The sequence below is a fragment of the Scardinius erythrophthalmus genome (assembly GCF_964197995.2).
Source record: "Scardinius erythrophthalmus genome assembly, chromosome: 2".
Taxonomy (NCBI): domain Eukaryota; kingdom Metazoa; phylum Chordata; class Actinopteri; order Cypriniformes; family Leuciscidae; genus Scardinius; species Scardinius erythrophthalmus.
In genome coordinates, this window is record NC_138222.1 from 28,878,240 (window position 1) to 28,903,487 (window position 25,248).

Genomic DNA, 25,248 nt, shown 5'->3' on the forward strand with positions numbered 1-25,248 from the left:
GTGTGTCATCTGTCTAGGAGCGGAGCGCGCTCTGTCAGCACTTGAGGGGGCTGGCTGTGCTTACTGTGACCGCTTCACAGTGAAGAAGCTCTGCTCCCACCTGGCTCTTTTCAATGGGGGATGGGAGCCAGGTGTCACGCAGATTCGGAGGTTAATAAAGGCCTTCTGAAGTGAAGTGATGCGTTCATGAAAGAAAAATATCCATATTTAAAACTTTATCAACTAAAATAACTAGCTTCCAGCAGACGGCCGGACGCATCGATTTGACACAGGGCTGACTTTATTAACCCGCCAGAGCCGTGTGGAGCACTTTTATCATGGATGGATGCGCTTTGATGGACTTCCAAAAAAACATACCCATTCACTCCCATTATAAAGCTTGGAAGAGCCAGGACATTTTTAATATAACTCTCATTGGTTGAGTGTTCTGATGTCATGTTTTGTGCGGACACATGGCTTTGTTTTGTGTGTTTCTATGTCCCATGTTCTCCGCTGTCCATTGTCTTAACCCAATCCTTGTTGTCACCTGATTTGGTTAATTTGCCCCACCTGCTCTCCCTCGTACTCTTTCCTATAAGAAGTTGTTGGCAGACTCTGAGTTGCATTGCAATACTGTAATACTAAGGCATGTCTGGACTTCTTTCTTCAGACAATCTGAAGCTAACAATGCATTTTCCCCACTACTTTATGCAAATGTCTGGAGCATTAATTAATGAAGTCAGGATAGTGGGTGCTGTCATCAAAATGAGCTAGATAAATAAAACCAATATTTATCTAGTTCATTTTGATGACAGCACCCACTATCCTGACTTCATTAATTAATGCTCCAGACATTTGCATAAACCTAATGTAACATGAAAGTGAGCGTTGGCACACAAATTTGAATTAAAAACAAACCTTAGAAGGGAGATTGCTAAGTATTTTAAAATGCAAATTCCCTCTTGAGTAAAGTTTCTTGTTTGTTCATTTTGGGAAGTAATCAAGTAATTTATGCACAGATTAGCGGACAACAAACAGACAGGACAGGCTTGAAAAACAACAGTTGCCTGAACTGAATACAGAAAAACAGAGAATAATAGTATGATCCACTGAATTAGACAGTATAAATATTTGAAAATTTAGGATGGAGTCTTTGGACTACACTGTATAAAAAATGAATAAATGAACATTTAATTCTAGTACTTGTACATTCACATTAGCACTTTTATAGTTGCAATTTGTATATATACTGGATGGATGGATTGATGGACGGATGGATGGATTTATAGTGGCAGTGTAAATGTACTAGCATTAAAAAGTCCAGTTGATAGATACATTTATACAGTATATTTAGTGAACTGAAACTGCTTTTAACATTTCCCAGCACACTTGTGACAGATACTTCTAAAATGTCAAGAGAGGTTGACCTCTGCTGGCCCTGTAGAACTGACATATTGCCATAAATGTCAGTTGCAGTATCTAAGACTCTGAGTTACTCTGCCCTTTCTTTCTTTCAGCCGTGGAGGGCAAAATAGATATTCTCCATTCTATTATGTAAGTGATACATGAAAATACTACATAAGAGTAAGACACAGAGTCTCATGTACATTACATAAATTAAAATGATATATTTCTTATTTATTAGAGAGAGAGAGAGAGAGAGAGAGAGAGAGAGAGAGAGAGAGAGAGAGAGAGAGAGAGAGAGAGAGAGAGAGAGAGAGAGAGAGAGAGAGAGAGACAGGGGGGTTGTGTGGAAATATATTATATGGAGATGTTTGGGCATGTATTAAGCTAATTTCTTAAAGCATCTTCCTAGTTTCTGTCATCCACAACTGACAGGCATGTCTCGCCTCTTGATTGCTCTGTAAACTTTTCCCTGTAGTTCATTAGTGCGCTATTTTGCCCAGCAACTATGGGAATTCCAGACAATCCTGTCAGACATTTGCCATTTTTGCTCTCTAAAATCCACCCCATTAGTCTATATGACGCATTGGCCTACACTGCTCTGTCTATCACCAAACTAACAAGCCCCAATCGAAGGGCAAAATGAAAGCAAACAGTGAACTGAGGTACGTAGACAGAAAGTCGTCTAACTCAAGTTGAACAGAAGTCAAAAAAAGTTTATATCCTGACATCCTCAACTAGAAAAGCAGAGGATATCAAAGACACTCTTGTGGCAGTTTGAACCGTTGCCAGGCCATTGTCAAAGCTCGCTGAAAAGAGGAGGCACTTCTCTGCCTTTCCCTCTGGAGTGCCAATAAGCATGCTCATTTTTATTGGCACTAAAATATTCTGGAACATGTACACGCTTGCTTTTAGACTGACACTGCTGATGAATAATTCAGCGGCTCACACTATTTACACCGAAGCTCGACTTCTGCGCCAATCAGTAGTGGCTGGAGAAGACCGACAAGGGCGATTCAAACGGACGACATGACACTTCACTCTGACAAACTACTATTTAATGTGTCCCCTTGTTATTCCCAATCACACTGTCTCTGCAGACACCTATTCGGCAGCACGCTTACAGTTACAGTAATTGCCCCTGATGCCTGTTCATTTAACAGTGAAGTTGAGCGTGTGCGGTCTTAAATCATTATGGGCATAAAGTATATAAGGTGCATACACCTCGATTTAATGTGAATGGATAAGGAATGGCGGAAAATATCTTGAATGTTTTCACTCATTCAAAAAGTTTGGTGGCATGACTGTTTTTCAGGTTATTTAAACTCAATTTACAAATACAAATATGTGGCCTGGTTTCACAGACAGGGCTTAGACTAGTTTGCAAGTTGCTTTCAGTTAAAACAGCTCAAACATGCATTTTAGTCTGGGAATGGCTTAAGCCTTTTTTGTGAAACCAGGGATATGTGTGATGAATATGCATGTTCATACCCTCTGCGAAATAATAAAAGCAGTGACAAATGAAAAAAATTAACATCAGTGTTCATCTTGAGAAGAAATGACAAGTTAATGTGTCACTTACCACAACTGTGATCTTAACATCCTGTCTCACTCATTGCTGCTCATCCAGAGCACAGCATATTTAAACGTACTGTATAGCTGTATAAAGCAATGAGCTGGCAAGTACCTTTCCATGTTGCAGACAACCCTTTAGTCACACTCTCCTAATATGCATTTAATTATGAGGATAAATCCAGGAAACATATGCTGTATGACACTCACCGCACAGGTTTGGAAGTTTGGGATCTGAACTTGCTGAACTCTCCTGGAGCTGTCCACTCTGAGCCGTGCTATATGACAACAGACAACAGAGACTGTAACTCATCTCCAGCACGGACACACAGGACACAATATCCAGGCTTGTACTATTCAGAATTGAATTGAGAGGGCGTTTTAAATTACAATTTAATTGAGGTATTAAAGAGGAAGCTAACTTGCAATTTGAATGTTAGGAAGAAGAATAAAAGTGAATTAAGACAGACAGACAGACAGACAGACAGACAGACAGACAGACAGACAGACAGACAGACAGACAGACAGACAGACAGACAGACAGACAGACAGACAGACAGACAGACAGACAGACAGACAGACAGACAGACAGATAGATAGATAGATAGATAGATAGATAGATAGATAGATAGATAGATAGATAGATAGATAGATAGATAGATGGGGTGTGGCCAATTCAATTAAAATAGGCTACACACTCATAAATTTAGTCATTTTTCAATTCTGACATTTCCCTGCCCCTATGTCAGACAAAAAAATCAACAACAAAAAACAGATAAAAATAAACTCAGCCCTTTTACTGTAGGTATGAAGTTGTTCAGAAGTGCAGCCTGGTTTATTTAGGAGCCATGCATCATAGTACACACCTGTCCCACATACACCAGGAGCCGGGCATTGAGTGGACTCTCATCTGAGCTTAGCCACAGTTCAGAGTTATCATCCGATGCTATGGCGAACTGGAAATCCCCTGAAATAAATAATGCATCATTTAGAGAGTTGTACTGCATAACCTTATGACTGACCAGCAGATTCTCACTTCTAAGCTTCCTTTGATAAGATGTTGTTTGGCAGTCATAGGGATCTCGCAGTAGTCTATCACCCAGCAGTGCTAGTGGCTTTATTCTGGCTGTCTGTAGTTCTCCGCTATATACCTTAAATTGACAGTAGCTCTTCCTTATCTGATTGTTTTGTGAGCTAGTGCACCACAGTCAAAAGCCTGACTCAGCGACCCTGGTTATTTGTTAATGAAAACGTCTCATAAGTCTTAAGTCTCATAACTTTTCCCCTGCAAACATGAGCACGCCTGCACACATCAGGGCTCATACAGTAGTCCTCACAGCAGCGTTTTCTTATCAGGTTAAGCAGAGTGTGCAAAATGTGCTGATTGCAGGGAATCCGTTGAAATAATGGTTTCTGTGTGCCTTTAGACGTCCTGTCAGCTTTGGCAATATTCAGATCTCTTACACCCCAGTCAATCCTGCTTTGAGGAACACTTCGAACACAAAGCAACACTTAATGTGTATGCATTGCACGTGTGTGATGGTACAGCACAAAGGTTTGAGAAGCTTTTAGAATTGGGCATTAATCACTACTAGTATGTATTTCTATTCACCCTTTTTATTTACACAGAACACATTTTATTACGATAAAAAATAACTAGTTACTGATGATAAAGTACCTTTGGAATTCAATAATGCCTGTGTTCATGACTTCAAACAAAATGGTATAAAGTAATGCACCAGATGTTTCACTTCTGAAAGCGCTTCTGAAACATTGTCCTTTGGACAGATGACAAGACTCTCTCCATAAATGTGTAAACAGTGGAACAAATCAGGTGAAAACGATCAGGCTGGATAATATAATGATCTATATCTGCTATGCTGTCTACAGACCTGAATGGTTTGAGATCCCTAAGGGACCAATGCAGTCCAAGTTATATCATAAAATGCTACAGCTGAATGTCAAGCCATCTGTTTAATACAAGCTGAATCATGTAGGATGGCAAAAAAAAAAAAAAAAAAATCCATGATGGAAGAAAAGACTCTAAATTCTATGGGAGGGGGGGGGGATCTCCTCAACCAATGGTTGATTTAGTTACCACCACCAATTTAGTTACCACCACCAATAGGACAGATTGATTTAGTTACTGAACAAGGATATCAATGCACAGCAATTGCATAAATTATTGTGCATTTTTGAAGGCATTAGAAATTAAATGAGAATGTGTTTGATTTTAATTATGATAAAAACAAATCCATAATATTTCAAAAGTTCATAAATCATGTTTGTTAAAAAAATACTGTATAGATGAAATCCCTGTAATGAAACAAAAACCTTGATGAAATACACTAACCATCTTTGTAAGGATGAATGAATCCAAAGACTCTAAGGCCATAATTCTTCCACTTTGGAGCCACTGCAATTTTCTTCAGTGTGGTCCTGGTCTGTGGGGATGAATTAAATATAAAATCATCTGTAGGCCTATTCACTCTTAAACCCAAGGCACAAACAATAATTCACAGAATCACACCTCAAAACGACTTCTAAGAAGAATAAACAGACAGCTTCAAAACACTGTGAAAAGAAATTATATTAACTCTGGCTGTAAAACATACTGCCACAAGCAAAAATAGGCCAACATTTGGGTTTTGTTAATAAAAATATTGAAAATTATATATATATATATATATATATATATATATATATATGAAGAGTTCAGATGCAAAAGCCTCTATGTGCCATCTGAAATTTTCTTCTAGAATGATCATTTTTATCACGCTCATATATTTAAGTTCAATAATTTCACTTAAATGGAGTGAAAACCATACCTAGAGATTGGCATGGAGTATTTTCCATAAGATCATCTCTCAATGCAAATTAAACCAGCTCTTAGGCTAACTGAAATAAAACCATGCCAATCTCTAGGTATGGAGAAGGCTATGTGATGATGTGGGGCTATTTTAATTCCAAAGGCCAAGGGAACTTTATCAGGATGCATAGTATGCTGGATCCATGAAGTAACTGGCCTTTAAAAATAAAGATCTGCCTGCCTCTATGGGAATTTAACATAGGGGTGGCCAAACGTATGCACCCTGTATTTTAAGGAAGAACATTTATTTATTTACGATACATTATTCATTTACAAAGAAAATTGGTGTCCTTAAAATTTTTTAATTAAGGCATTAAGTTCAATTTCCAAAAGATGATTTTTTTATTCCTCTTTTTAGTCAACTTTAGCATGGGTGTCTAAACTTATGCATAGCACTGTGTATATATATATATATATATATATATATATATATATATATATATATATATATATATATATATATATATATATATATATATATATATATATATTTTTTTTTTTTTATATTTTATATATTAAAATAATATACTGACTTTTATTTATCACTCAAACAAGCAAGTTCATCTTAATTGTTCTATCAAACTCTTTCTTTCAGTGTCTGAGAAACTTACATGTGGGTAGAGAGGAAAATGAAGATTCTTCCTGAGCTGGGAGATAGATGAACCACACCAGTCTTCAAACACATGCAGATTGGCCTGACCTTTATACTGATAGAGAACAAAAAAAAAGAGAATCAGCCTTTGCTTCATGTCTAACCAGCATTGATTTGAAGGAAAAAGCAAATGTCCAGTGATTAAAAAAACTTTAAAATAAAAATAAAATTGGCTGAATTAACAATTGATTTACAGGTGAAACCAGGACCCCAGGCATTCACACAGACCCAGATTATACACTGAACAGCCAGACAAAAAGCATATTTGAAATTGATAATCAATCTGTCAATATGCCACTACCATAAAGGCAAAAGAGTAACAGTAAACTGTAAATGAACTATAAATGTATAAATATAATGTTGGTCCAAGCAATTTTAAAGAAACAGTGTAGTTTTAAACCAAAAGGTCAAGGTTTGGCATAATGATCCAGTTACTCCCCTGCTGGTACTGTAAATGTCATAACTATACCATATGGGGCAAAAAGCATCTTTCTCCAGCTCAACACTGAGTAAATGGGAATGGGAACGCTAACAGATACCTTTCTCCAGTTGCTAGAGACCTCTTTGATTTTAACATTAATTGTAATATAACTATGTAGTGGCCTAATACCAATAATATATATTTCTCCTCAGGAGGAAAATAACAATTATCATGTTTTGGCACGGAAAGCTGGATACGACAAAATGCTCACAGTTTGCAGAGTGATTACTTGTATATTGGATACGCAGAAATGCTTTCAGTAAAAAACCAATTGTCATAAACAGGAAAATTGGGCAATGCATTACCAACAACTTCATGCTCACGATTTAATGAAGAATTTATGAGTTGGTGGTGCAGCAGTGGTGGGATTTAGCAGGAAATGTGTGCACCTTTGCAAATCTTCATGTACTGAATTCTTCACCACCCTTTATCTTTCTGTAATTCTCCTGGTGGTGGCGGTGACAGAGACAAGCATTACTCACCATGCAGGTGAGCTCACATTACATTGCCTTTCCCCTTCTGTCAGTCATAAGGTCTCTTTCCTCACAGCTACGTTTAAATTTAGCCTATATAATTGCATCTGATGTGAATGGTGGGATTGGCATCCCACCCACTCAGAGGCGGACAGGACACCACAGAAATCTAAGAAATCTTGGGCATGGTTACAGCTGTCATTGGCACAACTGGATTGCGACTCCACGGCGCATTAACACATGGCAAGGGTTCCGTCAAGGGAAAAGAAAGTATGCAATGTGGTCACAGGTGGTACGGTGGATTTAGCTCTGGGCATTATCAAGTGTACCATTTAAATTTTCACATGCTCAGAATAGATGAATAACTGTCACCCTGGTTTGTTTTGCGCAAAGGGAAACAATGAGATTGTGACAGCATCTATATAAAAACGAGCGATGTAATATAAATGCACCATAAATCATGAAAAAATGGGATTTTCTACCATAATCCCCCAGAGGTATGATAAAAAAAATATTTAAATAGTCTCGTTGTGTATCAGTAATAGACTTGTCTGTACTTGTTAGAATAAGGTATGATATAAATACCTGTGAATCTTGTGTTGTCACACAAAATGAATAGCATTCATCTTCCCTTTATCTCTGAATTATAAGTAACTATAAAATACATTCTGCAGTGCACGATAAGAGCATCTTATGCCGCGGCATATGGAGTGTGAATGAATGGCCTGAGATCTTTTGTCTCACTTTGCTTCAAGCCAAAGCCTTGATGATATATTTCCCAGTCTGGTTATTCTGGCCATATAATGACATTCAATAACACAGAGGAAAGCACATAAATCAATGGATAAAAACAGAGGTTATCTCTGCACTGGGGTATTTTTTTCTCTCTGCTGTGTATCATTGTGGATAAATATCTGACAAACAATTGACACATATCCAATAAAATAGACGGCGGGAGAACAGGGCAGCACAAGGACTCCTGTGTGATGTCTTTGCGCCATCGCTATTTCTGGCATCTGGTGCTCCCTAAATCACATGCCTCATAAGAGCTTTTGTGCTCTCGTAACTTCCTGGAGGGTTCGCCCGCAACTGAAACTTCAGTGTCAAACAAGGAGCTCATCTGTCACAGGCCCAAAGGAAGGGGGCCTTGGGGGCAGCATGCGGTCAGGGACCCTCTTTGATCATTGTCTCTTCATTATCACACATAGTGTCTGGTCTCCTTGCCTGCTATGTCGATGAGGTGGGGAGAGAAGATAAGGACTGTTGGCTTATCGATCGGAAATCTATTTCACAGTATTTAGAAAAAAGCTACAATATTGAAGTCACTTTATGTACGGTATATAGACATGTTGCTTAAGGGTCATACCATGAAAAAAAATGCTATGAAAGTAGGGCTGGGCGATATGGCCAAAAAATCATATCTCGGTATTTTTGGGTTAAATGGCGATATACGATATATATCTCGGTACTTTCTACATTTTTCCATTTGGATAAAGAAAATCTGTATTTATTTAAAAAACATGCCATTTTCATCCTGCCCAATGATATCCTACAAACAGTGTTGATATTGGAGGATATGGAAACAAATATAGTGAATGTAATGTAGGCTATGCAATATATTATGTGCAAAAAGGTGGTTAAAATCACATTACATTCTAACAAAAATAATGCTTTTGTTTTTAAATTGACTAAAGGCTAAACTAAAAATTAAAATAAAAACAAAAGAACTTCAACTATTAGCCTGCGTTTGATTACCCCGTTATAATGGTCACTTTCATAAAAATATACTTGTAAGTTTAAAATTCCCCATATGGCATATTTATTGTTTCCAACAACAAATATTTTAGCAATATGAAGGCTATATTTTAGCCAGAATTATTGCGCTACTATTCTATTGTGCTCCATCTGTTTGGCCCGCATGCGCGCGGCGTCGCTCATTCACGGAAGCTTGAATATTAGCAGAGATTCAATTGCAGAAGCCCGTCCTCTCCTGACAGTGAAATGGACATATTTGTTTGACTTTCTAACATTTACAGATGGAGAATATACCTGTGAAATGTAAGTTAAGCACTGCGGAAAGCAACACATCTCAAACGCATTAAACAGCGCAAGTATTTATCTGTCAGTCAGCAACAGTATCTGTCAGTAAGCATCTGACAGGGCAAGCTGCTTTAAACTTGTTAACTATATCTTACCAGTTATTTTGAAGCCCTTAATATAAGCTTGTGTCATGTTTAGGACAAATTGTACTATGTACTTTCACTGCGGCAGCTCACACTGCGTCTTCCGCTGTTTTTCAGATGTGCTCGTATCAAACTACTGTATCGATATAAACGGTTTTGCCTCATTCCATATCGTTTCAAAAAAATATATCGATATATTGTACAAACTCGATATACCACACAGCCCTATATGAAAGCATGTTTAATAATACATGTTCCCTTTCCAAGGAACTCCACACTGTGTCGAATTATGCTATGGGGACGCATCCCGCAGAACCCGGAGTGTCTGAGACACATGTGACACTAAGCCACTGGCAGACGCAGTGCGATGACATCACAAGGTTCACCCAAGCATATAAACAGGTTGCCAGACTCGAGTCTAGAGATGGGCATTGCACCTTGGTATGCATTGCATGGAAATCACAACGGTCGGCCTCCGTACATTCTGCCCTCGGGCAAAGCTTAAATTTTTATGGGCAGGGGTTCCCCTAGAACAGAGCTCTGAAACCTATGGCTTGCGAGCCACGTTTTTATGTGGTCCAAACGAGCCGTTTGTTGTAGTTCTTTAAAAAAATACTTTGTTAAATAAAGTATCTCCCTTTGGAGTGAGCTTTGAGCTTTGTAACCTTGCAGATAGTTTTTTATGCTCAAACAGCAAAATTACACACTAACTAAAGTTTAAAAAATGGAAAGGCATTATAGGACCCCTTTAAAACGCATGCAGATAATAAACTTTCGTGATGATGAAGAACTACAATGTCATGTGAGCGTGACTGCAATAGAGTTGATAATCAAAACCAAACAGATATTTTAGTTTTTGGCAGAGTATTCGAGGCACGAGCTGTAAAGGTTCCGCCCACTCCTGGAAAGCAGGATGGGGAGCAGCAGCTCATTTGCATTTAAAGATACATACACGAAAACAGAATGTTTTTCCTTCCACTCAAAAATGGTCATTTACAACATGGTATACTACATGATCTGTGAGGTATTTTGAGCTGAATCTTCACAGATATATTCTGGGGACACCTGAAATTTATATTACATCTTGTAAAAAAGGGCATAATAAATTCCCTTTACAGCTTGATATTCAGGTGTTTGTGGGTGTCTAAATCATTTTTATATATAAAACAAGATAGCAGGGCTAAGCAGAACTGGCTGGTTCATCATCAATACAGCGCCTGTTGTTCTCTTGTCTTTTCGGCCACCTGTTCATGTAATTTTAGTATGATTCCTGGCGGGATGCAGAGCTAAGGGAGGATGAGCCTCCCTAAGGAAATCACACACAATGAGAGCGAGAGCGTGAGAGAGATTCACAGCTATATTGCACACTGCCAGTGTGGTTTTGAGTATTACACATTATCATACACATTATGTAGGAATGTCTTCTTTGTAGGAAACTAAAGTGTACGTTTCTAACACTATAAAAGGATGTTTTACCTCTGGTTTCCATGGCAACCTGAGGAACTTCTGGCCGAGGAGTCTGTGCATCTCAGCGTTGGCACGACTCTCCTGAGCAGATTCATTGAGCTCTTCCCCCTGAAACAGCAGGAACAAGGTGTGCTTAGTGACCTTACATAAAGAGATGGCTCATAGACATTTTCAAGCAACACTCAGCGCCTGTGCTATACTACTATTCATATAATGCCAAAATACAGTGTTTAGTGCAGCTTGAATCAAGAAATTAAAGATTGATTCGTTTTTTTCCTCAATAAACCAATGAGATGACATTGAATTAGACTGATGTCCAATTATGTATAGCTTTATTTGAAGGTACACTTTGCAAAATCTATAAAATTGATATGAGTGAGTGCATCATGAATCCATCTTCCAAAGCGTGTTTTTGTCTTATCCTGAATCACTAAGGTAATGCCTATAATAAGTAGGGGTGTAACAATATAGCGTATCACAATATATCACGATACAAAAATGCAACAATATGCATCATGGTGACAATATGTATTGTGTAGGCTATAGTTCAACCAAAATAAAAAATGTGTGAGAAAAAAAATCAAGTTTTCAGAGTTTTAGTGTCAGTCCTACATTAAACTGCTATATATAATGTTGAATATAATGTATAATGTATAATAATGCAATTGGGGAATATTTGTGGGTCCTGATAATGCCAAATGTCTTATGTTACCAGTAAAAAGTGGCCTACATTATTTTAAATATATCTAGTCAGTGACAGAGTGCAAGCATATTCGTTCAGTATCATGATATGTATCGAATCGTGACATAAGGGTATTGTTACACCCCTAATAATAAGTGTTTATATTCAGACTATTTTAGACCATGTGGGACGACAACCACTGCAGAGTAGCCCAGTACCTGCGTGACTCGTCATATACATAAACAGAAAAAAGTAGCTCCGGATACATGCAGTTTTGTTTATTAAATGCTAGAGAGCGCCAAAAGTTGCATAGTGTACTATTCACTAATAATGTGTCATTGGAAAATGTCAGTTTGGAGGACAATTTATTCAGTTTTAAAAGGTATTTAATTTTTAATTAAAATGTGGACTTTTGCTCTGTTCTGATGTTCTGGAAATGTTCTGACTGCAAATCTAAAACTGTTTTAGTGCATGAAACTCTCATTAATATTATTTACAATTATTCATTTATCAGATGCTTTTATCCAAAGCAACATGCAAATGAGGAACATCATAAGCATTGAAATTGGGCCGCAGAGGGAAAAATATATAATTGTAAAAAATGGTATGATGTGGCCCCTTTAAATATTCAACACTGTTTTACCGTTAAGGCCTGCTTAAATGACAAAACAGACAATGTATGTTTCCTAAATGCAAAATGATATACCACTTATACTACTCATCACAGTCAAAGGAAATATTACACATCCATAGAAAAATGTTCTATAAATAAGACTTTTTACTCTACATGTCTTGCTGGTCTTGAGATTCAGAAGGACATGTGCAGGTGAATTGTGAATTGAACTGTGAATTAGTCCCTATCAAAACAATGACTGAGTGGAGCAGATGAAGAACTTCTCTTGAAGAAATGTTTCCATCCAGGTGAGAGCCACTACAAATCACATTAAAAATGACTGGAAGAGTTCCAGGGCCCAATAACAAGCACACGTTTCCTTTAGAAGCCCTGCCTGTGAATGAAACTGCAATATTAAGTGCTGAGAGAAGGAAAAGCACTTAAGCTCCTGCTTTTGTCTGTGTCATGTTGAGTGGGTTGGGGTTAATGAATTGCACAACCAAAATTGCAAGTTCATTGACGACTATAAAAAAGTTTGATGAATTGAATTATTGGAATGGGAACACTTTGACACAGGTGTGTGTGTGTGTGTGTGTGTGTGTGTGTGTGTGTGTGTGTGTGTGTGTGTGTGTGTGTGTGTGTGTGTGTGTGTGTGTGCGTGTGTGTGTGTGTGTGTGTGTGTGTGTACTAGTGTTACACTTTACAAACATAAAATGTACCAAAAATAAAGTGGAGATACAGGAGTAACGTAAATGGTAACATTTATTTGACAGTTCTCTATAAAAAACTCTCAGACTTCAGAGATTTGAACAGTAACAACAAAGCAATGTCCGATCCCACAATAGAAATCCAGGGAAAAGAGTCTGTATTCATCTGTATGCTGTGAACAAGATGGTACAGATCATGAACTCCTCTCTCTCACACTCCTCCATAGTCTGATGAACAATCAAAGAGGGAGACAGAGAAAGAGAAGAAAAAAAATCCTTTAGAAATCAGCTGTGCTGCTTAATATCTGTGTGGAAACTGTGATTCAAAAGGTGAACAATATAATTTGTTTTCAATTTTAACATTGTCTTTACCACCACTTTCGGTCAATTTAATGCATAATTCATTTGGTTATTTGACTACACAGGACGTGCTGTATGTTTTTCATTCAGAATAAAAAAACAACTCATGAGAGTCATTTATTCTGCAATCGGTCTTCACTTCAGTGGTCACAATACTGTGCTGTAAATAACAGTGTAGGAAACAGTTATTTTAGATCAGTATTCTGTCTGCATTGCCTTCAAGACAAATTAAAGTCACTTTCAACTACACAAAATAACGAAGACAAGCCTAAAAGCTCATCTATCCCAATTAAGCTATGTGCCCCTGTCGTGCAGTCCAGAAGGCAGGCTTCATCCCGGCTAATGGTGTCTGTGCAATCGGCCTCCCAGCTGTTCTGCAAGCCTAATGTTAACCACTGCTGTCTAAGTGTTTGGTAGATCTGACCCAAACGCGAGACCGAGGGCAGGACTCATAAATAAGTGAGATCTGGATCTCCTCTCTGCTCTCTGACAAGACAGCAATGTTAACCAGATGGCTCCCACCAACACCCTGGAAGCAGAACCTAGGATTATCAGCAAGGTTAATGAATTCTTCTTATTTACATTAGTGGGGGAGAAGAGATGGGGCTTATTTATTGTGAGCATTGACAGACGATATAGGGTGGGGAGTTAGGGTAATATATTTTTTTTTATGTAATCATTTTGTGTGACAATACAGAATGGTACACTGATGATCAGGGTAAACACTAAGATATTGTCCATTATTAATCTCTTCCATGATTCCCCCATTCCACAAATGGACAAGAAACAGTGAAGAGAAAAAGTAAAAGTTCCTTCTAATATCTGACAAATATTATTTGTTGTCAGTTACCGGTGAGCAAGGTAGACCTTTAATGTAGTTCAAAACGGGATCCCAAGTCTTATGGAACAGCATTGGCTAGGTGTGCTCTGAATAGTATTTTACACTGTAGTAAACCATGGGACATACTGTATGGTGTTCAAGATGTTATGTCATAGATCCTCTGAGACAGCAACTCCTAGGTCAAGCTTCCTGTAGGGTCCGCATTAATAGAGTTTATGAAATTATAATATGACAGAGATTAGATGCTTATGGTTGAAATGAGAGAGAAAGGGATCAATGTGTGTTTCCAGGGGACGAAGTGAGAGAACTGCTTCTGTATAAAATGTCTAATTTGGAAGAACCAAAATCAGTAATGATTGGGTAGGTTATACTTTTTAGATAAGCAAATACTCCCTCTTTGTAGAGGTAATTAAGCACATCTGCAATAGTACTGTATTACAATAATGACAAATCACCTAATAATGGAATTGACAAAAACAACAACACTAAAATGCCCAGATGCAGTATCATTATTGCTCATTTTGAGGAAAAATTAGCTGAACCCATGTGCGACTTTTTGGATATTTTTGTCTTTGTAAAAATTCTTCATTTTTTTTTAATCATTTTGCCTGTGTTAATGCCAACTGCACACATTTTTACACAGGAGTGTATTTTTATAGGAATTTTACTATTTCACCCCCATTTCCTTTAATAAAACTATTTTGCACTAGGTACACAAAATAGTTCCACTCAGGACCTTGGGGATAAACATGTCCCCATTGAAACCCATTAAAACTGCAATTTTTAATCCTACACTGTAAAAACTAAAGGAGCCTCAAATATCCTGTTGGATACTCAAGGAACTTCAAAATGTAATTTAGGTGCCTCAAAGCTCTTTCTCCTATAGTAGGGTTACTGGAGGAGCATTGACAATCTTTGAGGTTCTTGCTGGAACTTATGGGATCCTTTAAGCACTTTGTATTTAGTTCAGAGTTTCTGGAGTCACCTTTTCATTACCATGAGTCCTCAAAGTGCTTTGGGAGAAAATAGAGGAACTTGAATGCAAAAAAATGGTTATTGGAAGATCTTTTAACATTTAAGTGGTTCCTGGAAGATCTCTTATGTTAAAGCCAGCATCTGGAGGAACCCAATGGTTCAGTGAGGCCAGAATACGATTATTATTATCCTATAATTATTACTGTATTATTATAGGCTACTTAAGTTTGATTCAGTATACATACCCAGGTGAAAAAGACGTACTATTAAATGTATTAAAAATGTACTTGAGTGTGTTTTTAGTAGACCTACAATACAAATACTTTAATGCATTTTTAATACATTTAACAGTAGCCTACGTCTTTTTCACTTGGGTAGCTTACATTTATTTAGTATAGGTCTATTTTATTGAGTAATTTAAACCTTAAACAACAACCCAAAATAATAATAATATTAATAATATGAAGAAGAAGAACCAGGAGGAGAAAAGTTTTATTGTGTCGCGAAACTGCTGCTATTCCTCTGCTCTCGTCGTTTCAGTGAAGCTCGCGCTGCTCGCGCGCAACAAAGCTCAGCTGATCGACGTCATCGGGTTTGAAAGTAACGGTTCCTCTCATCAAAGCTTCCACCGTTTGTTCGGCTCTCCGTTACAAGGTTTGTAAACTCGCCAAATAAATATAAATACAGAGTCTACTCACTATATATTCAAACACACATATAAACTAAATGTATTATACATTACTACGTTTTTACAGTGTTAACCACTCATTTATTGCACAGTATCTGGTATGAAGGTTTTAGTCGCGATGCTAACTAACGTACGTTGATCTAATGAACAAATGGAAATTACTGACTTATTGTCTTAGATTGATTTAGTCATTCAATTCAACATATTCTGTACAACTGTGTCTTCAAATTGCTGATATAGCCTATAATTTAGCTGATTCCTGCTGTCGTCATTGGCGTTTGTTATGAATAACAAAAGCAGGTTAATATAGTCTGTTTTTGTTTAATGTTAGCCTAACTTTACTTACTACAGGTGCTCTCATTCTCTCAAATACCATTTTAAAGCCATTTACTGGTCAATAAATATTATGTTGTGAATAATCAGATTTGTTCTTTTGTTTCCCCAGAACAACCATTACATTTCTAAAATAACCTGAACATTTCAGTGGCAACATTGAATTACAGTAAGTTACCTGCACCACATGCAAGTACTTAATTACTATGAACTTTCTCTGTGTGAAATTGTATTGTTTGACTGTGTACTTGTGTTTTTTAATCAGTTATTCTCTGAAAATCTTCCCTCATGCTCTCAAATCTCATTCATGTTACTCAGAAAAATAATATCACAGGTTTGGTTCACAAATAATGATAGGCATTTTTTATTATATCTTTATCATTTGCATTTGAATATAAGACATTTTAACTCTGAATTATAACTTCAAGTTTAGTCTTTTTCGACAAAAAAAGGAAAAAGCTATTATATGGCTTCAGAAGACTGTATAGACCTTATAGACCTTCAGAAGACTGTAAGACCATAACACATGAGTTGTGAACTCATTGATTATTTTTAGGATCTTTTCTGGGACATTTTTGGAGCTTAACCATTTTTACATAAATTGTTGCATTGAATTGAACCAGACAAGTGTACACAAGAATGGTTTCATGAATGATTTACACATTTTTTTTTCTGCTTGTGTTTCATGCAGTGAAATTGAATGGTGACTGGGGTTTCATTAGGCCTGAGATCTGCTTTTGGGTTCCACAGACAGAAAGTCAAACAGGTTTGGAACGTCACAAGGCTGTGGAAATTATTTAAATTTCACAACTATCACTTTAATAACATTACTAACAGTACATTTTGTACTTTTCAAGGATCTCGGTAAGCTGAAATGCAAGTTTGAACAAGAATAAAAATCCTCCTGTAGACCTGAAAATCATTGAAGTGCCTGGACCATCCACCAGAAAAGAGGAAAAACAAACGGAAACCAAATCTGCGGCACCTTTTCACTTTTCTAACTCTTTAAGTACCTCACACCAACTTGGTCCCATAGTGACATTTTTGACCACAAACGGAATTGCTGATCGTGTGTATTCTTATTGAAATGACTGGAATTCACCAGTGAACATTCACAGAACAACAGATAATTGTACTGCACCTTAATACTGTTTCCGGGTCGAAGCCTCTACTTCCTCTATCTTGTTTCATGAGAATACTCAACAACCATTTATGAACACTGTTGATTCAAGTCACACATTTAAGCTGTTCAAAAGCCATAGTGTACGTTAGTCTCCAGTCTAACGGCATCCCAGACTTCAACATTTTATGATTCAAAATAGCTGAATATCTAACCATCAGAGATTTTGGTATAGAGATAAAGGTTAGGATCGTAATTTTCAGGAATATTACAGCACAATGAGTGCATATTAGCACTTTTTGTTTGTTTTTGGCATCTGATAGAGCTTTTGGACTTGGAAACAGTGATGTCAGACTTGCCATCGAACTGAAACACAAATGTTTTAAAGTTAAGTGAAGATGGGCATTTTTAATTAGTCAAAATTATTATTTTTAGCGCAATTTTCCACCGGACAAAATTGCGCTTGTTAACTCATGATTTCTGTTCTGTGCGTCTGTGCGCACCAATCTTGCACTTCTATCTACTCCTCAACCAGACCACCTAGAGACTTCGGGTTTTCGGCATTATGTTAAGGAAGGTCTAATCTCGGGAACGCACAAAAAAAAATCCAGGAAAAGATTTACTATCTCTTAGTGTTGTGATCCCATGAGGTGAGAAAATTGCGCTAAAACACTCACCGAGTTTTCATTACTTGTTTACATTGATTTATTTCGTGGAACATGTGTTGCTTATGTATTATACTATTTTTTGTGTATTCATTGATATTAATCTATAGTTAGCTTTTTTTCCTATGTGCATAGAAGAGTATGTATAAAAATGAATATAAAATATGTAATAAACAATTCTTATTTTGTATTTGGTTCAATTTGTTTATTATAATAGAAGTCAAAGGTAACCATAGTTACAACATGAAATTAAATATGTGAAGAAAATGAAATTTGGTTCCTGGAGGCACCCAAAGTGGTTCCACACAGTGCCTAATATAAGAGTTCCTCAGAAAACCACTGTGGTTCCTCAGAAAACCGCCCCTTTTTAAAGGGTGCCTAGAGGATCTAAAGACGGTTCCGCCGGTGTGGCAAAGTGAAGAATCCCAAAAGGTTCCTCCAGGCACCTTTTATTTTTACAGTGTAGGGCCATTTAACTATAAAATAATGCAATCTTTGTTAATAGGCTTTCATTCTGTTGGCAAGGCCTCAACATTTAAATGTTCACTGTTTTTTACCAGATGGTGCCATTTTCTCAGGTTTGGTCTATCGTTTTCTGCTTATGCATATTATAGAGCAAATTGGATAAATTATGCAGCTGTAGCTGTCTGGGTGTGTTGGTAATGATATTAGAGTGTGGTTTTGCACCGGTGGAGCTTTGCTGGAATCTAAAAATGTGGTACTGCGCCCAAACAAAATCTGATTTTGAAGCTCATTTATTGAGATATCAACCTCAAATTTGGAACACAACTTCTTTAGATTTATGGCTTTGATTTTCTAGTAGTTTTAGAGTTCAACATGTTTCATAAAATATATATTTTATATAATTTTTTTTTTTTTTTTTTTTTTACTTTTCTAAACTTTTTTTACTTCAACAATAATCTGTTATAGTTCTTCTTTAAAATGAGACCAAACATAAGTCTGTGCTCCCAAGCTTAAACTTTACGACAGTTTTTTGACACCGACATTTTTGTCCTCTATGGACCTTTGTGTAACTTTTTTAATTAACGCACAGGAGTTAATCTTGAGAAGGTCATCAGATGACTAAAGGTAAGGGTCTGGGCTGAGTTTCCCGATAACGTTGTCTCTTAGCTCGCTACGAAGACTCTTATGGGATAACTTAACTGAAGGTATACCATTTCTAGGCGTGTTCCCCGAACTATACCTTAGGAAGCCGCTTAAGATATACCTTCTTACGTGCGACGTTACCCGGTGCTGTCCGTGGCGATGGTGCTGAATTGGTTGATATCAATGGCTCGAGAATCAATTATTCTCTCGTGCAGGGGCTGTTTATGTGAGAAAGCGGTGTTCTTTATAAAATAAGCACTTCATAAATAGTTGAAATTGCATTTATTAGGACTTATGGGATATTATAAAAAATAACCCAAACTATAATAGCCTATAATAGCCTTGCCTACATATTTTAAAATTGTATCATATATTGCTGCCATAATAACCATTTCAATTATTTATGTGCTTTCTTCTCTTTCCCATTTTTGTTCGCTGAGGTGGAGCTGTGATGAAATATTGTTCTTGTAAATACTTTCCAGCATTTCAGTAATAAAAGTGTACGTCATGTACGGTGCTCGGCAGTGATCAAAAAGGATTTAAACAGTGGATTTTGAATCTCTTCTTGTAAACTCGGAGATGTGGATTCAGACGGCAATTAAATTAACGTACAACCTGTTTGTCAAAAAACAGTAGGTACTAATTTGGCCAGGGATTTTTACGCGGGTTGGGTGAAAAAAACACTGATATTATGGATTCGGACGGCACTAAAATAACCAACTTACTGTACGAGCCCATATTAGAATCAATATTAGCGTCCGAATAGGACTTAACTGACAGTAGCCTATGCTTTCACTGGCTTTAATTTAAAAGCACTCTTTAATTAAAATAAATGTATAACATTTTATTATAGCCTATATAATAATATAATCAAAATTCTATTATCAATCAGTGTAATGACAATTTTATTCTTTGCATGAAAACACTTGAATTAGCCTAACTGAACACTGTCTGTGTGTATTAAAACTTCAGAATTATATTCATATAGACCTGCAACAGTGATAAGGTAAAGCTAAGAGTGGTCCAGACCAACCTTCCGAAAGTATGACTTACAGAAGGTATATTTAACTAAGAACGTTTCGGGAAACACGTATTAACGATAAGGTACAGCTTAAAGGACAAATCAAGTGAAAAATTAACCTGGGGTTAATTAACACATGGTTACCGAGTCGATCGTTCCCTGCGATGCGTTTTCATGAAAATCGAATGTAAAGAGTTTTATTTATAAAAACAGATTAGCTTATAACACTAGTATATAGGGCAGAGAGTAAGTAAAAGTAAATCGCTAGTTAATACCACTAACAAGGCTCAAAATAGCCTAAAGATCAATAAAGTATCTTCTTATTAAACTGTCTGTACACTTACAAAGTTCTCAATGCTTCGTTTTGCATGTAGGGACCCTCATTATGCTCCCGTGTTAGTGTGAGGCTATTTTGAGCCTTGTTAGTGGTATTAACTTGCGATTTACTTTTACTTACTCTCTGCCCTATATACTAGTGTTATAAGCTAATCTGTTTTTATAAATAAAACTCTTTACATTCGATTTTCATGAAAACGCATCGCAGGGCACGATCGACTCAGTATTGTTTGAGACCATGCTTAGAACCAAAGGAAGTTGAGAACAAGAGAGTAAAGAGTATGCTTCGACAGTTTCTGTATGCACCCATTGTGGACAGTTTTTTTTTTTTTTTTTTCATCTTAAAAATATATCTAAATTACGCCATATGCTCTCATTGACAAATGCGGAACAATTAGTTAATGCGTTCATGACTTCAAGGCTAGATTATTGTAATGCTCTACTGGGTGGTTGCCCTGCACGCTTAATAAACAAACTACAGCTGGTTCAAAACGCAGCAGCTCGAGTTCTTACCAGAACCAGGAAGTATGACCATATTAGCCCAGTTCTGTCAAAACTGCATTGGCTCCCTATTAAACATCGCATCAATTTTAAAATATTGCTGATTACTTACAAAGCACTGAATGGTTTAGCTCCGCAGGACTTGAGCGAGCTCTTAACGCATTATAGTCCGTCACGTCTATTACGATCTCAAAATTCCGGCCAGTTGATAATACCTAGAATTTCAAAATCGACTGCTGGCGGTAGATCCTTTTCCTATTTAGCACCAACACTCTGGAACAGTCTTCCTACCATTGTCCAGGAAGCAGACACACTCTGTCAGTTCAAAGCCAGATTAAAGACACATCTCTTTGACCTAGCTTTCACATAATACATTATAGACTTTTATAAATTAATGTTAGGCTGCATATAGTAGGTCAGCCGGAACCGGGAACACTTCCCAAAAATCCTGATGTACTCGTTACATCATAAGAAGAATGGCATCTACGCTAATTTTAGTGTCTGTGTTTATCCCGAGGTTTTCCTGCAGCCTGCCGGATCCAGGCCGTATCCAGATCTGACGAAGGACCTTCGCCTGGACTGATGACAACGCAGTGCTGAAGTGCCAACTATTCTCTCCCTATGGAGGGTCCCACTACCACTCTACAGATAAGGCGTTGTCGGGAAAATTCGTCTCGCGGTCCTACCCCAAAGCAACAAATAAAATAAAATTCCTTATCAAAATTTATAAGGAAAGACAAGTATTTTGTTTAGGCTTGGCTTGTAGGGAATTCCAAACCTGCGTATATTCAAACGCACATAACTATAGAACCCATTCTAAATGCGCATGTGAACGCCATCAGCGTTTCTCACAGGTTCGCGTTTAAAGTCTGTGTAGAGAGAATAGTGTCGTCTTAGCGGCCCCTAATTTAATAACAAATGATCATTGCGACAGAAGCAAATCAATTAAAACTAACTTTAGATGGAAATAACTTAACCCTGCTGTAAAGCCGAAACAATCTCTGTTACCTTAAATTATACGTTTATCTCTGTAAAGCTGCTTTGAGACAATCTACATTGTTAAAAGCGCTATATAAATGAAGATGACTTGACTTGACTTGAGTTGTCAGAGCCTTGCTTTAAAATCCTGCTTTAAAAGAGTCATTATAAAGCTTGCCTAAGTTATATAATTAAAGGAAAGTTGTGGACCTTGAATTCTATTCACACAACTTTATCTTGTAGCTTTAATAAACACTTAGGGAAAGGTGACGGTTAAGACGTTTGTTGCAACACTCTTAAAGAAATCCATTGCCTTTGGCTGAGTGCAGCGGAGCGTCTTTTCCTAGACGCGACGTGCCTAGTCCTGTCTGCCAATCGGCATTACAGTAGGCTACTGGAAAGAAGAAATCTAAACCAAAATGGACCAAGGACAAAAAAAATCTTCATTTTTTAAAGATGTGGAAAAAAAATCTACGCCTGCCGCTATATCTCTCTTGCGCACAAGATGAAAGACTGGCATGAGATCATTAATTCAAGTGCACAGTGGAAGTGATGAAAAAAATCTAAAAGCTTTGGTGTTTATTCGATTCTATTTTTGACAATACACACTGTTTGACGTCATACTTTCAACAGGCTTATTTTGATTGCTAAAACACATCAGTATTTCCTCTTCCTCCATTAATTAACATGAAATCATCCATTGCGTTTGAGTTCAGCAGATGACTTAAGGGACCTGTTTTGATCTCTTCATTTTTTTAAGGGCTAAATGGTTAATAAGGACTTTGTTGCAAGGCATAACAGAACTTAAGGGAACTCTAAAGTAATTAAGGGAAAATACTTAATGACAGCCTAAAGGTACCCTTAACCTTAAAACTAATGGTTTTCTTAACTTAACTTAAAGGCCCCCCTGAAATCAAAATGTAAGTTTTTTTTTTTTTTTTTTTTTTATACTTAGTATGAATATGTTAGCTTTAAAGTTATGAATAAGCTGGTGTGTTCCAAAACAATGCCAAAATTCGCATTTAGGAGATATAAGCATTCAAAATTTACAGTCTCTCACTTCCGCTAAAATGGATCACAGTTTTATGACATTGCCACAGACTTCAGCTTCTCATCACATCTTCTGTCCAATCAAATGCTCTCTAGAATCTATAGCATCCCGCCCCCTATGCTATAAATACCACCTGGCCAAAGTGACCATTGACACAATATTATCTGCCTGCTCATGTCACTGAGCAATATGGGTTGGAGATGTGAATTTGGTTGCTAAAACACTCAAGTTTTATTCCGTTTTCCAACTGTACGTTGGTTAAGAATGAAATGGCTAGAATTTATTCACACCTCTACTACTGAATCCAACGTATCATCAGCACTCTGATTCGCTTCCATGGTGCTGTAAAGTACGACTTGAAGTCTGTGAGGTAAACTAAACGTTATTGGCTATTTTAAAAGGGGGAGGAACCATTCAAAATGTCCCGTCTTATCTTTCAGTGGAAATTACGTCAAAGCATCATACAAACCTGTGCGTTCCAAGACACTTCAGTGGGCCTTTAAAGGCTTTCATGCAACCGGGCCCAGAACCTGTTCGTCTATCACATTGACACTCGATTTGAGTGAAGCAATCTTGTGTGTGTGATCTGACAACGTGGTCTGCCATGTTAAGCTTAGTACGGTGGAGACCTTTTTTGGTTCTTTTTTGTTCTGTTTAGCCAACTTAGAAGTCATGTTTAGCTGAAATGATATATATAGAAGTTATAATACTCATGAAATTTTTGAATGAAGCCTCCATCATAATTTTTTTTTTCTGACTGGGGACTGTACACAGAGATGTTCATCCGCAAGAGACGATGGCTTTCAATTTGTGTTTTCTCTGCCATTAATCAGAGGACATAGAAGCAGACAAATTGACAGTGGGAGCATGAATAGCCCTGCTACAAAAGGGTCCACACACAAGGATAATAGGAAGAGGATAAAGACTCACATTACAGAAACTAAAAAGAAAGATAGACATATAATTGGGAAACTCTTTGAAAGCCCCTTCCTAATGTTCTGGAGGTAAACTTTGTCCTACTTGTTGTGACAATTTCTGAATAACATTTTTTTTAACAAAGTTGAGCAGACATAGAAAAACTAAAGAAAACACAAGATGACAACGAGTCTGTCTGTAACGAGCAAGCAAGTCAAATTAGAGTAGCCTTTGTTAAAGGTAGATACACTAAAGTTTAGGGTCTGTACTTTTTTTATATGCATAATTTCAGGAAGGATGCATTAAATTGGTCAAAAGTCAGAGAGCACTGCTGTTCTTTTGTACTTTCTCAAATAATCCTGAAAAAAGTATAACAAAAATATTAAGCAGCTGTGACGAGGACTCAGGCTGAGTGAGATCCATTTGCGGTTTATTAAAACCAGACAGGAGTTGGTCGAAATTCCAGGGCAAACAACAATATTAGAGGCAGAGCAGTAAACATGGTCATAACAGGCCGAGGATCAGGGAAGGCAGCAAACAGCAATATAAGTAGTCAAGGCAAACACAAGTGCTTTGCAGGCAGCAAAGAGTTGTACACGGTAGTCCAAATATGATGGGCACTTTCGAAAACATGCTTCATGAAGCTTCAAAACCTTTATGAATCTTTTCTTTCGAATCAGTGGATCGGAGCATGTATTAAACTGCCTAACTCATGTAATTTCGGTAAACAAGGCTTCGTTACATCATAACTGTTTCGAATGTAGGTGAACCCATGAATCATGTGTTTCTATGAGTTTTACCTGATCTCTGATCAGTTTTATACATTTGTACACATTTTAATTAGACATTAGTATACTTAAAAGGAATAATAGTAATTATTAGTAATAATAGTAATCTCTTATTGGCCTGTTATCTGAGCCATCCATCCATCCATGGAACAAACAAAACAAGCACTGAAAATGTTTAAAAGGAACACAGACACTTGATATTAAATCGAATTAGATTATTAGTTTGATATGTTTAACTTTCATTAAAAATGGGATTGTAAAAGGCATTTTTATGCATGTTTGGCCTGAGTTTTTGTTGCATTTCCACTGTTCTGACCACTCGGTGTCATCTTGGAGGCGGGTGTCGGATTGTTTCGAAGCCTCAACACAATACGGCACATTTGCTGTTACACAACTGTTTCAGTGTTCCATGAAGCCTCGCTCTGCCCACCACTAAATCCAAGGCAGAGTCAAACATGGGCAGAACAACACAGGGAAAATAACACAC

The 25,248-nt window shown here is 37.2% G+C and overlaps 1 protein-coding gene across 1 annotated transcript in view; it reads right to left on the reverse strand.

Annotated features, from left to right (window-relative positions):
- The window catches only part of b4galnt4b (beta-1,4-N-acetyl-galactosaminyl transferase 4b), a gene marked incomplete at both ends in the record, with an annotated part of 108,469 nt that overhangs the window by 38,689 nt on the left and 44,532 nt on the right, over window positions 1-25,248 (reverse strand). The window contains 5 exons of the mRNA XM_081393940.1: window positions 3,166-3,233; window positions 3,822-3,922; window positions 5,309-5,399; window positions 6,436-6,531; window positions 11,090-11,188. Of these exons, the coding sequence (XP_081250066.1) occupies window positions 3,166-3,233; window positions 3,822-3,922; window positions 5,309-5,399; window positions 6,436-6,531; window positions 11,090-11,188 (455 nt within the window). The remainder of the gene's footprint in view (window positions 1-3,165; window positions 3,234-3,821; window positions 3,923-5,308; window positions 5,400-6,435; window positions 6,532-11,089; window positions 11,189-25,248) is intronic.